General features: G+C 44.8%; 1 protein-coding gene across 2 annotated transcripts; it reads right to left on the reverse strand.

Moving 5' to 3' along the window:
• Positions 1–3,251: 3,251 nt before the first annotated feature.
• Positions 3,252–6,722, reverse strand: Pou4f2 (POU class 4 homeobox 2). Of its 2 annotated transcripts, XM_004645434.3 has the most exons (3): positions 6,491–6,575; positions 6,310–6,355; positions 3,252–5,880 (listed from the first exon to the last, which is right to left on the reverse strand). In XM_004645434.3, the coding sequence occupies exons 1-3, from the start codon at positions 6,573–6,575 to the stop codon at positions 4,929–4,931; spliced, it is 1,083 nt and encodes a 360-aa protein (XP_004645491.1). In that variant the 3' UTR covers positions 3,252–4,928. The 2 variants fall into 2 exon arrangements, with proteins under 2 accessions (XP_004645491.1, XP_004645490.1); XM_004645433.3 differs by having other exon boundaries at positions 3,252–5,870; positions 6,306–6,722.
• Between the last annotated feature and the right edge of the window lie 7,179 nt (positions 6,723–13,901).

Raw genomic sequence — 13,901 nt, forward strand, 5'->3', positions numbered from 1 at the left:
TAATGATTACTTACTTATTCCTTGTAATTATCTGGATTTAATAATTCGCTGTGTAATTTATTAATTCTCTCATAATAGACTTTCAGTACTGGGAATGGCTTCTTTAAAGGGGCAAAGGAGGGAGAATTTAGCAATATTTTTCTGATTGCCATAAATCTGTCTCCTGACAAATGTGGGCTTCAGGAACATCCAGAAACCTTTGTCTTCCTTTATGTCCTACCAGAATATCAATCCAACTTTCACCTTCTGTTTGAGCCCCTCCTTTTAAGTCCTCCTGCAAATGTAAAGTTCTCTGTTCTAATGGGAATCATTTACCTAGAAACAAACATTTTTATGATTTCTGTTTTAGAAAATTTGGGGTTCACCTTCTTAACAAAATGCTTCATAAAATCAAGTGAATTTTTCAATATCTTTTCCACTATTGCCTCTAGACCTTACTCAATGGAAGAAAATTAATGGATTTGTTAGAAGTTTGAAATAAAGTATTTTATCCTCTAAATTCTAATTCTCTTCACAATTCTAACTCTCTTTTATTGATGTACATGCTCTTGTCTTTAACAATAGAAAGACTTGGCTATGTACTCTTATTTAGTTTTAAAACACATTTTATAGAAAAATGATGTATCAAAAGTATGTAAATATTAATTACTTTACTTGCCTTATCTACAGTCATTATTTTCCCCAAGGAAGGTATCAATGAAACTTAATATGACAAAGAATGGACCAATTGAGTTCATGTCAGATAGCCAAAAGAAATTGCATCTTTCTGGATAATGTAATAGTTTTGTCTAAAGCATACCTAGATATCAACCAGAGAATGGCAGATTTTGCTGTTAGTGACTTATTCCATTTCCATTTGGATTCAAATGATTTATCCATTTGAGTATTTTAAAAGTCAATAGCAAATGACTACTCTCAAAAAATCATATACAGTTCATTTTATTTCCCCCTTATTTTTTTCCCTAAGACAAACCCTCTTCTCTCTAAACTTCTTTGGCTTTGTTTGTTTTTCAACTCTCACTTTTAAAATCTTTCAAAATATTTTTCTTTTTAAAAGTCTGCTTCTCCCATGCAGGACATATTTTAGCAAGCTCTCAGAAGGGAAACATTTCAGTCTTGTAGACAAGAAGTTTTTGTTTGTGTTTAGAGTCTTTTCTTTTTGCCTTTTCAATAACTGAAAAAATGAATTTAAAACGTGATACAATTTTTTAATTCCAAGAACCTGAGACCAAACAATAAACTTGGTAAATTATGGTAAATGCAGGTTTCAGTCTTAACTGTTGAGGCAAATAGAGAGTTGATGTTATGTAACTTCTTCAAAACAATCATAGCTATGCAATCAGGCATGCAAGTTATCATATCTTCAAAACTTACCAAAAAGAATAAACAACTATTTTACTTTTGTTCAGCATATTTCTCAACTTGTACTAGGTTTACAAGATATCTGTCTTCCTCAAAGATGCCATATTTGAAGCAATAGGACAATAGCACAACTTGTCTGTCTTTCTCCCAACTTGCTCATCTTTCTCTTAATGCACATAACCTTCAATAAAATGCACATGCTCCTTCAAAAACCCTCATATGCGAAATGGCATAAATTACTTATTGAAAATAATTTTATCTTCAATCAGAAAATCTCCTACCACACGTTCAAGTTATTTCATTATTTTTTTTACGGCTCTGAAAAAACAAGCAAGCAGAAAGTTCTTGGGCTGGTTAGAACTATTGGCTTAGGGCTGTCATGTGGTAACTGGCCATGGTGCTGAAATTTGTATTTTCTATAATGAGATTGGAAGCGGGCAGTTTGAAAAGAATTTCAGGGAAACTGAAATAAGAATAAGCAGGAAAATGGCCAAAGGAACTTTAAGCTTCCAAAACACAGAAATAAAATGAAATCACCAGTATATTACTATATCTTACCTCACAACTCTTTCTTTTAAAATCCTGTTTCTCTTTATTTTATTTTTTATGTATCTATGCAATGTATTTCACTATTTCTACATGGACTCTTGGATATTGTTCTTCAGGTGTCTGCATTATTTCATCCATAGGGTAAAAAATTCCACTGCCCATTCACCATTCAACTTTCACAAGTATTTTTGTTGCAATCGCAAACTATAATCAATTTCTAACAATATTTAATTTCAAAATGAACCACTATAATGTTCATTGAATTCTGGCTTATTTTCTAACCTCCCTCACTCCAAAATAATAAACATCTCAAGACAATTTCATATCAGAATGGTCACATTTTAAGTTATTAGAATTACCTCTGTAAGATGGCTTGGTTACTTCCTCTTATTTGATGTGGAGATTAGTGTACTGTTTGCATACTAACTAGTACCATGACTAATTGAAAATATAAATATATAAGTAGAGCCTGACTGGGAAGATAACTGCCAAAACCTGATATGTTTTTCAGCTATAGTTAGTCACATTATTAAAATGGGTTGGAGTGTCTTTGAGTTAGGATCAGGAAGACAAATGTCTGTATCAACTGGGCAGATTCCTTGTAGTAATATCAAATCAGTAATTCATAAACTTTAACCAGCTCCAGTGACAGACTGAGTCACAGCAAGGACAAAAATTTGCTTCTTCTCCCCTCACCAGAACTTCTTCCTCACCCACACACTGCATATCTCAGGAATGTTAGTTTTATTAAAGATTGTGGAAAGTGGAGCAAAAAAGACAAGACAAGACAGACTTTACTTTGTAAGTCAGCAACCCAGGTGCTTCCTACAGTGGCTTGGATCTTTATATGAGTGTGATTCAACTGAGAACTACAACAGGCAAGCCCCTGGTCCTCAGCCTCAGAGCTCTCCAACCAGGCCTTAGGACTTGCTATGCCTAGTTTCTTGGTGCTTCTGAAAAGTGAACTAAGTTCCCTTTGCCTTTTACCCAAGATATGGTAGAGAATGGGTATAATTGTTTCCATTCTACATCTGCTTTAAAAGATTCTCTTTGTAGAATCATTGCAGGTCTGCAGAAAGGACTCCAAGGGAGGTATTTGGAGCCAAATATCATAATTTCATCTGAGCAGAAGAGCAAAGCAATCTGTGATATGAGGTCTGTATATGAAGAGGCTGTGATAAATCTTTTTTATGCTCTCCCCAGAAACACGCCTTACTAAGTCTAAACCATAGTTTGTTAAAACCACACCCATAAATTATCAGAATGTATTTCTACCTTTAAAAATCCCTCACCCAAATTATTCCCACATAAATGATTAGAACAGCATCACATTTTAAAAGTCATTTAATATTAATAGCATATTTTAATGAAAAAACAGCATACGTTGCCATTAAAACATTAAAATCATCTCTTCGATGAAAGACAATCAAACAACACCAAAAATAACTTAATACATTACCATAGTAAATAAACCATCTATTAACAAAAACAAGAAACCATGTAATATACAGAACTGAAGACTTCAGAGAGCCTCAAATGGAACAACAATACAGCAAAATTTGTAAGAATATATCTATATGTGCATCATTTTGAATGAAATATTTACAATAGATAAGGTACTAGTCACTATGTACCTCTTTTTTGTTTCAAAAAATTCTACCAAACAATGTGAATTTACAAGCAGTGCACTGTCTTTCTTATACCTCAATTTCATTTTTCTACAAACAAACCTCCAAAAGGAAAAACTGAAGGATTTCTATAAATGTTAAAATGTAGCCAACAGCAATTGAAAACTGGAAGATTGAAACACCTTGGTGAAATCTCAAAATCTGGAAGGACAAGCACCAGGTGGGAAATGCACCTAAAGCTAGAAAATGATGCATTAGTCATGTTTCCTTTTGCTTCTTCTCTTGGAGAGGTGTGTCTGTGTTTGTGTATATATGTCCGTGTGTGGGCAAGTGAGGGTGAGTGCCAGAGCGCTGTGTGGTGAGGACAATGTGGGAATCCCCATTAAATATGTAACAAAGTAAACAATACTTTGGACAGTGAATCAGATCTACACAAGTAAGACATCCATTACTGAGTGTCGACTCACAAATCAGAACACTACCAGTAAAAGCAAAAGGAAAATCTTCATCCAAAGTGAGAATATACAAATGGGCCAAAAGGAACACAGTGTAAGGAGAGAACTGTAAGTCTTCAATAAACTCATCAAAGAAAAAATTTTGAACATCACTAACTATACGTTTCCCCCAGTTTTTATTTCTTTAGACTAAAGAAGTTTCAATTAATTAGAATGTGCACAAAATTAAGTTGCTAGAGAGATAAATTAATAATTTACAGAGGGTTGTTCGGCAATAATCTAATGATAGCTGTCAAGATCAGTGAACACAGCAGGCGCAACTCCTTTCTTTAGCATTAACACTTCAGAGAAGGAAGAAGGGGGTAAGAACCACAATAAAAATATATATATAATATACAGTGTAAATGCAGAAAATCTGCCATCTTTTTTAAATTGAAAATACTTTAGAGATGTCTCTATCCCATTAAGCATCAACTCTAATTTAAAGTTTCAGTCTTGAATCAATTTCTATTTCTGAAAAATAGCTGCAAAGTGTACTTTCAAACTTGAACAAGGGTGATGTCTGTAAGAATAAAAACAAATCTTACTTGCACATTCTTGCGAACTTTTAAAAGGCTGTCTGTCTCCTGCTTTTCTGCCAACAGCCAACTCCACGCTTCCTTGAGAGAAGCTGAGGTTGGTTAAAAGGGACAACTTCGCTACAACGTGACAGATCCCGTCTTTTGTTTCTCTTTGCTTTATGAAACCGGTTCACATTTTCACTGTCTTGGGCTCAGTCCCTTGCTTGTGCGCTAGCTCTTCAATTCTCGCGGTCTCGGGATTCACATTTGCCGGAATTGTTTCTGGTCCGCCAAAAGTGAAAAGAAAAGAGGCAGAAGAGGTGGGAGGGGGAGGGGACGACGAGAGGACTGTCCCTGGAGAGGGCAAGGGTCTCCTAAATGCCGGCGGAATATTTCATTCTTTTCTGTTTCTGCCTCTGGTTGCAGAACCAGACGCGCACCACGTTTTTCTTAAGATCCAGCTTCTCCGCTATGGCGGCGATTTTCTCCGAGGAGGGCCGCGGCTGGATGGCGAAGTAGGCTTCCAGAGAGCGCTTCTCAGGTGCGGCGATGGACGTGCGCTTGCGTTTCTTCTCCGCACCATTAAAAAGCTCCGGCTTGGTGAGCTTCTCGCGGTGGGACTTCTCGGCTTCCTCGAGCCACGCCTGCAGGATGGGCTTGAGAGCGATCATGTTGTTGTGCGACAGGGTGAGCGACTCGAACCTACAGATGGTGCTCTGGCTCAGAGAACCCACGCCAGGGATCTTGAGGTTGGCCAGCGCGGAACCCACGTCTGCCTGGGTCACCCCCAGCTTGATGCGTCGCTGCTTGAAGCGCTCGGCAAACGCTTCCAGGTCCCGCGGGTCGGCGTCCACGTCGCTCATGCAACCCATGTGTGAGGGCAGCCCATGCGCATGGGCCATGCTGAGCGCGGCTTGGTGCATGGGGTTCATGGTGGCCATGTGCGGCGCGTGAGCAGGAGTGGACACCACCGCGCCGTCGGGGCCCGCCATGGCGCCCAGAGCCAGCCCAGGACTCAGGTGCTCCAGCAGTTCACCCTCCAGCGCCTGGTGCGGCTGGTGGTGGTGGTGATGGTGGTGGTGGTGGTGGTGGTGCGTGCCGGCCAGCGCAGAGGGATGCGAGATGGGTACAGAGGAGGAGGAGGCGGCCGACGTGCACGGGATGGTGTTCATGGTGTGGTAAGTGGCGTCCGGCTTGAAGGGGCTGTGGTGGGGCGGGTGGTGGTGGTGGCTCTTGCTCTGGGAGACGATGTCCACGGCGGCCAGAGCCTCGGCACGGGCCAGCAAACTCTCATCCAGCCCGCCGAATATATTGCTCTGCAATTGCAAGTAGAAGGCACACATTACGCTCAGCTGGGAATTGTGCACGCTCTCTCCGGAAGCCCCGGCCCAGCTCCACACCTTCACCGCGCCTACAACATTCCCAGAACGTTAAAATAATAATCACTGTAATAATCCTGAAAACAGGAGGTGAAGAGCAGAAAGAGAGATGCCACCGAGAGAAGTCGGAGCGCAGAACGAGGAGGAAAGTGAGCCTACAGACACAACACAACACAACACGCGCCAGGCAACATCCCAGGTCATAAAAATTAATATGAAAGGCAAGACCCGCTGAATACTTAACACAGGGAGAGGGGGGAAATTGGTTGGAGGTGTGGGGTGATTTGCTGTGCAGACATGAAAAAAACATCAAGCAGATAAAGGGGGCTGTCAAAATGTGCCTTTAAGCGGTGATTATGCAGAAATACGCACCGGTGGGGTTGGAAGACAAGCTCGCCGCATCGCCTCTGAGCCCCCGCCGCCTCCGCCGCTGCTGCCGCTGCTACTGGAGCTGCTGCTCCGGCCTCCGCCTCCACCGCCGCCGCCTCCCGCGTTACCGGAGCTGCTAGGAGAGCTGGTGGAGGGCACCGCGGTCGCCGAAGACCCGGGAGAAGCGCTGTGCAGCGCCGAGTACTTGGGCTCCACGTGCAGGCCGCCGCCGTGCGGCACGCTGAACGCCTGCTTGCTGCTCAGCGACATCATCATCATTTTCCCGCCCGCCGGGGCGCTCGGGATCAGCGAGCTCTCCAGCCCCAGCTGCCAGGACCCTCCCGAGAAGAGTTCGGCCGGAGCCGGAGTGGGGAAGAGGCCGCAAAGGTGCGCTCCCCAACCGCAGCCTCCGGGCTCTGCACCCCTAGTGCTCTCTCTGCAAGTGCTCAGCTCAGCCACTGCCTCTGCTGCATTCTGGGCTGGTGCCGGGTTCGGGGTGGCGCTAGCTACAGACCTCTGCGCCCAGAACTGCCCCGGCTCCTCGAGGCCGCGGAGTTATACGCCCCTCTCCTCGCGCCTGCCCCCGCGCCCCCTCCCTCCCGCCCGCCCCCGTGCCTCCGCCCTCCGCTGCCAGGAAGCACAGGCTCCCGCCCGGCTTCTCACGCACGCCTCTACTCCCCCAGCGCTCCTCCACGCCCCCGCCAGGCTCTGGTCCTTTCAGTTACCCTGCACCCGCCTCCCGCTCCCCTGCCGCGCCCACCGCCCTCCCAGCCCCCGCAGGCGTTCTGACGTCGCCGCCCCTTCGTGGCGCCCCGGGGCTCCTACTTAGTCTTGCACCCCTGCCCAACCGCACCCAACGGGCCAGGTCTCCGCTTCAGTCACCGAGCAGTGCCTGCCTAGGGGTGGGCCTCCAGCCCCTCCCGCTGCTGCTGGGTTTACACTCGCTGGAAAGAGAAACTCAGAAATAAAGTTGCGGCCCAAGCCAGCCTTGAGGGGGCTTTTCCCCTGGACTATTCAAGAGTTGCTCTTACCTGGCTGCCTCTTCCCTTACCTCCCGCTTACCACTAAGTTCCAGGCCTCCGCCCCCACTCGGCCCGCCTCTCCTGGGAACTCAAGTGACCCTAATCCCGGGATCTTGGCCACGCTGAGAACACAGACCCCCGCGGCCAGCCCCGGTGCTCTGCGCTGCTCTGAGCGCCCTCCTTCGCGCCTCCTCCGCCTGGCGGGTGTCTGGTGCAGAAAAGACATGGGTCGGCGGGGCTGCAGGGCTTTCTCTCACTCGATTTCTCGCAGCCCTCAGCGGATTGGACAGCTGCAGAGCCTGCTCGGGTCGCCAGTGCGCATGCGAAGCCCCCCCTTCAGTAACCCCCCCCCCGACACAAACACACACACACACACACATACACACACACACACCCTCACACCCTCTTCTCTTCCCTCTCCATGTATCCGGAACAGTATAAGCTGGGTCTTGGGAGGATCCACAGCAAACCCTTCCTCTGGAATTATTATTCTTCATTAGCTACAATCAAAGGAAAAGGGGGCAACTGACAGAGGAAGAGGTGGGCCAGAAATTACAGAGCGCATGTGCTGCCGAATACCACAACACACACACGCGCGCGCGCATACACACCCTCGGGGGCTGGCGCGGGCCCCACTTATCTTCATTTCCACCGCAGCTTTGCCCCGAGAGGGGCTATTTTTAGCCGACACTTTGCTTGCACTTTTGTACCAGTACAGACCACTTTTCTCTAGAAGTGGACACACACAGTTCCGATTGCAAAGATAAGGACAAGTCCCCACCCACGCATCCCACGCATGCAAGTACACACAAGTACAACATATTGTCTTCCTTCACGCTCCTCCTCTCTACTTTCCTCGCTCTTGGGGGCTGCTGCTGTCACCTTCCTAGAGCTTGGAAGGCGCAGTGCTCCCGCAAGGCTGAGAAGGCCGGGTGACCCGGAACCCGCGTGTGGCCCGACCCAGGCTGGGGAGATCGGGAGCAGGTGCAAGCACTGGGAGCTGGGGAAGGCGAGCAGGTGCGCGAGCAGGCGGCAGGCCTGAGAGCCTCTGGCGCGCGCTAGGACAAAAACAAACTGGAAAAGAGTGTGGCAAGGAGGGACATTCGAGTGGTCAGCATCCTGGAGCCCCGCGGCGGCAGTAGCTAATAGGGGGCTGCCGGTCTACCCGTGACCTCAGCTGGGCCGGACAGAGGGCTCCAGCAGGGAGCGTTGTCCTCCGGTGCCGCGGGAGTCCTGAGAAGGCCGCAACAGTGAACGGGCCGTGGGCTCTGTCCGTGGTCCTTAAATCTCTTTAGCTTTCCTTCGTCATCCTCGGGCTTGCCTTTCTCTTTCCCTACACCGAGGAAAATAATAAATCGTAGTCAAAGGGCATTTCTGTAAGCAGTTCCCGAGCACGAGGTTGGAGAAGTCCGAGCATGGGAAGGCGCAGAGAGGGAGGTGATGACACGAGTGAACGTGACTTGGACCGAGCAGTTCAAGTAAGTATGTAGGGGTTTCATTTCTCTCTCAGAGAGAGCCGGCTAATTTTCAAGGAAACAAACAAACAAACAATAACATTGTACAGCTCTCACCGTCTCAAGCTCCGTGAAATGAAATATATCAAAGTTAAAAGCTTGAGTATCATTTAATTATAGTGCGAATAGCGCTTTGAAAGAAGTAGAACAACATCTCTAAACAAATTATGACTGGGCCAGGAAGGAATTATTAGATTGAAATTTCATTTAGGCTCGGGAGACACCGCGCTTCACTGTGTAATCTGCTATGACTCGTCTGATTTGTATGCTTAATTCAGCTTGACGAATTTATTAGTTTTCATAATAGTGAAAAAATTGAGCAGCACTATGGGCTAATGCATTGTGTGTACTATAAATTGTATGTCATCGTGGAGAGGCTGAAGTCTATAGAAATCTTTTATTAATGTTGGTGTAAGGGGGGATTTTCATGCAAGCCTTGGAGAGGTTCATACCAAACTCTACTGCTGCTCCGTCTGACTGGTCCATTAACATATCGTCATACTAATTAGACCACTTTATCAGTGTTATAATTTCAAACTTCAAATTATGTTCTAATTAACAAGGGTTGTCCAATTTGCTTAATCTTCAAAAGGCTTTGGATGATCTAATTAGTATAAACTGTTGAGCATCTCAAAAGCCTAATAAAACAGCATAAAACTCTTTTGGGTATGTTTTCTATCAGTACAGTGTAAGGGCCAACGTGAAAATAAAGGAGGAAAACACCAGGAAGACAGACGATTCACCTACTTGCTTTCCCCAGACTGTTGGAATGAGTGAACCATGGAAGAAACTTTCCATACTGCAAGTCTAAATAATGTGTTTATGTCCTTAAATAAAAGCACAAAAAATATCAAGGAGAAAAACCACGTGGGGAAAAATTCTTCTCTTTCATTAGGTGCTTAATTAGATGTAAAGTAAAAGGCAACCCTAAGGAGTTTCCCAAGTATTATTGTGGCAACAGTCTGCTGAACCTGACTTGCAAAATCAAATATTTGGGGTGTTTTGAACCTCTCCTTGTCCCCTCCTCTTTCATTGAGCTTAATTACTTGCAATAGTTGTTTTAATGTATGTTGTCACCTGGGAGTATTGAGAAATGCATATCGTTAATATGAATTAATCTTGATTTTAATAGCAACTGACAACTGATCTCCAAAATGCTAAACACTTGTCACCACTTCATATGGTAAATAAGGTAATATAATAAATTCATGTAATAGAAAGGGCACTGTTTGAATGATTGGGTAAACTTTGTTTGATATAGAATATGTTGAATGAAACTATTTTAAACAAGAAAATTCTTATGAAAATATTTTCTAGATGATTAAAATCATATGTCATAAAATTAAACTTAACATCACTATTTTAATATCTAACATTTCTCAGTGATATCTCTGATTTCATGCAAGAGAAAAAAACCTTTATTTTCTAATTAACAAGTTGAGGTAAATTAATATGCACTTGTAGAGCAACTCAGGAGTTTATTTACCTGTGTTTCCTTCCCCCTAGAAAACACATACATTTTTTAAAAGTCAAGTCAGAGTTTGAATTCTTTTTCCATTCAAAGAGAAAAATGAACAGTGGTTGTGCTGCATTAGAGGGAAAAGGCAATTCTTCCTTCATCTCTGCCACTTGCAGTCTTGCAATCTCTCTCTTCACAAGTGCCCAGAATACCAACGTCCTCACTGTGATATCAATAAAACCCATTTCAGTTTTGCCCACAGGCATGGCTGCAAAGTGCTCCAGTGAGTGTGAAAGCTGCTCTTAGAGGAAGAAAGAGTCCAGCCTCCTAGTTAGCAAAAGCCTTCTAAATAACTAGAAAGTTGGCAGTAGACCCAAGGGTTGGAAGCAGGTGGCCCCACCTCACAAGCCTGCTTCCCATGGCCACAGTGTGCCCTCGTGTGTGCAAACTTCCCTTCACACTGTGCCTTTCTCAACCCCCACCAACTTACCTGAAGGGAAAACAGGAATTAAAAAAAAAAACAAAAAACCGAGAGTAGGGAAATAGATCAACTGTGTGACTACAGGAGTCTTTCTTCTCTATAAGCCTCTTTGTTTGACAATAGCTTCTGTCCCGTCTGTCCACCAGCAGAGGCAGACAGATGTGTACCACTTCCCTGCGGTGCAGAGGAGTCCACCCAGGCTTGGTGCAGAGGAGTCCACCCAGGCTTGCTGGCAGTGGGGTCCCCAAAGTAAGTGCCCCACACCCAGAAATCGACCTGTGCCTGAAGCCATCCCAAGGGGAGAACTCACTGTCTCCTCGTTTCTGGGTCCTAATTTACTATTAAAATTTTAAGCACTACATTCATATTTTACTCTATCTAATGTGTTTTATTAAAATTTAATCTGTTAAGGGTAGTGTGATTTCTTTGTATTTCAAACAGAATTGAATTGGACTACAAGAAAAATTTCTCAAAAGACAGATCTGGCCCTATTGTGCAAAGATTGGGAGCAGGCGGAGACGCTAGAGGAAAGATGGAAAGGCTAGGTTCACTCCACCTCGTTGCTGGCAACGTAGGGATTTCAAGGAAGTGACCAATCTGCTTCAGGTTCTAAATGAAAGATGAACTCCTGGGATGGTTTCCCTGGACTCTGCATTAGGGGTTGGACAAGGAATAGGGGTAAGGACTTCAACCCCTATGATTCTCTGACTGTCCTGGGAGGAAAATAGAAGAGGAAAATGGAAACTGCCCCTGTAACTGGGAATTTTGGAAGCTCGCCAGTATGCGGCTGGAGAGTAAAGTGCAAGAGAAACAGGACGATCCAGGATAGTAGTATTGAGTTTGGGAATCTGGCTTTCAGGAGAGGTTGGTATATTCTCTTCAAACATCTTCCCTCTTCCCAGTACTCCCACTGCTACCCCTACTTTGCTCCCACTTTTCCTTTCTACTGTTTCCTTGAGCCCCAGATCCTCTTTATACAGGTTAGAAGAGATGCCCCTCCTACCTAAAGATAGAGGTGCCTATATCTGCCTCTTCTCAGTGTCTTCCTGGCTGACCCACACACCAGAGAAGTCAGTATGTCTCTGAAAATCCTGTTTTCAGGCTCTTCTAGATAGAAATTCCATCTCCCAGCATCCCTCCCATCAATGCCTGGCAAGTAGGGGTGGCTCCCAGGGGTTCCAAAGGGCTTGCTCTGGGGCTTAGGAGAGGCTTGCCAGGGGTCTGAAGTCCAGAACAAGCTGGGCCAGGCTCTGTCTAGGTAATTCTGGACTGAGGACAAGCAGAGGACAACGGTGGAGGGGAAGCACCACAGAGAAGAAAGCTATGGTTCCCTGTTTTCCCGGCTTTGGAAGAGGGAGGAGAGCTGAGCAGAGCTCAGTTTCAAGAAACGCAGACCAGGAGGAGGAGCACACCGGGAGCGGCAGCCCCAGGCCAGCTGGATGCCTTCGAGGCTGACAGCCTTCCTCACCACTGCGCTTGGGTTGTTTGCTGCAGCTGAGCGTGGCAGGAACGCATATGTGGGGACACTAAATGAATCCAAAAGCCCACTCACCTTAGGCGTGAGCAGGACTGGTACCAACAAAGTAAAATTTTCTCAGGGAAAGAATTCAAGCCCTCAGTCCCCAATTTTGAGCTCTCCAGAGGGGAGGAATTCAAACACACACACACACACACACACACACACACACACACACACACACACGGAGACACACTCACACATGCGCTTCAGATGCTCATGCTAGCACTCACTCACAATCCCTCGCGTTCAGCCTTCTTCCCTCCTCTTCCCCAGCCCCTGGGGGTGGAAGACTCTGTCCACCAGCAGGGTCCCCTGTGTTTCCTTGTCCCAGAGAGACAGGTAAGATTCCTTACAATGGAATTCCTTGGCCCATATAGTTACCTCTTCTCTAAGTTAAGTCCAGTCACGAAATTAAACTTGAAGTATCAGAACAATCAATGAAGACTTTTGCAATCCATGGCGCCTTGTGCTTCCTGGAACTAAAATAAATGCAAGAAATCGAAACTTAATTACTTGAAAGAAATCCAGAAATCCCTCTGCATAATTTATCCAGTCATTTTTAGTACCTTTTGTGTTTGGTGCAGTGTATGTTAACTATACTTTTGGCTACCATCCGGCTGGCTCTCACCCCCCCCCACACACACACACACCCCATTGGTTCCTTGAGGTTTGCTGCCCCGGCACTTCGCCCTGCAGGAGAGCTCCTTTCTGCCTCTCCAGCCACATTTCCTTTCAGACTGAGGGTTGCCTGTAGTTTGAAGATTTCAAAAGCTCATCCATTCCCTCTTTCTTGTCTTTTTTGTTCACTGGGGCTACTATGTGAATCTCTGAGTTGCTCATACTAGATCTGAAACTAGGGCTCTTAGTAAACACAAACCTGGACTGTTTCTCTGAGGGAAGGGTGTACCAGCAAAAAGTGGTACTGTGCTGGTGATAGAAATGTTGATTAAACAGTGCACTTTTTTTCCTTCTCTCTAGGGAAGTTCCTTTTTCTTCCTTGAGTGTCATTATCTTTTTAATAATGAAGTGCTAAGTATTTGTTTTGGCTAAACTACCAGGTACTTACTGAACAGTAAACCTCGAACACTAATTTCTTCTTCTGGTATCTCTTCCTTTCCAATTGACCTATTTCTCTCTCCTATAGTTTAAAATTATCTGAAAATCTTCCTGTGCATAAAGCAGTAAAAGACCTTTCATCTAAAAGCACCAAGTAAAATAGATGCTTCTGTATCCTGCTCAAAGATACTGGTTAAGAGCAAATGACTTTCTTACGCACTGTTACTCTGACACTGGGTACCACTGGGAATTTAGCAATGTGATGGTGACTGATTCTGTGGTCAGTGGGTCTGTGTCACCACACAGTACCTGAATCTATTAGCACAGTGAGACTTACTCCACGGAGGTAAGCTTTTTCATAGACACCTCATAGAAATCTGAAGTAATGTTATGAAAGAATGAAAAATACATTGGGGAACAGCTTGGAAACTGAAGTACATTTTGATTTAACTTACATTAACAGAAATGTAATGTAAAAGTGAAAGGATCTAACAAAACCATTAATAATTAAAAAATAATTACAGATAGTCTATCCTTACTATTCATAA

The sequence above is a fragment of the Octodon degus genome, unplaced genomic scaffold, assembly GCF_000260255.1.
Source record: "Octodon degus isolate 3935 unplaced genomic scaffold, OctDeg1.0 scaffold00227, whole genome shotgun sequence".
NCBI lineage: Eukaryota > Metazoa > Chordata > Mammalia > Rodentia > Octodontidae > Octodon > Octodon degus.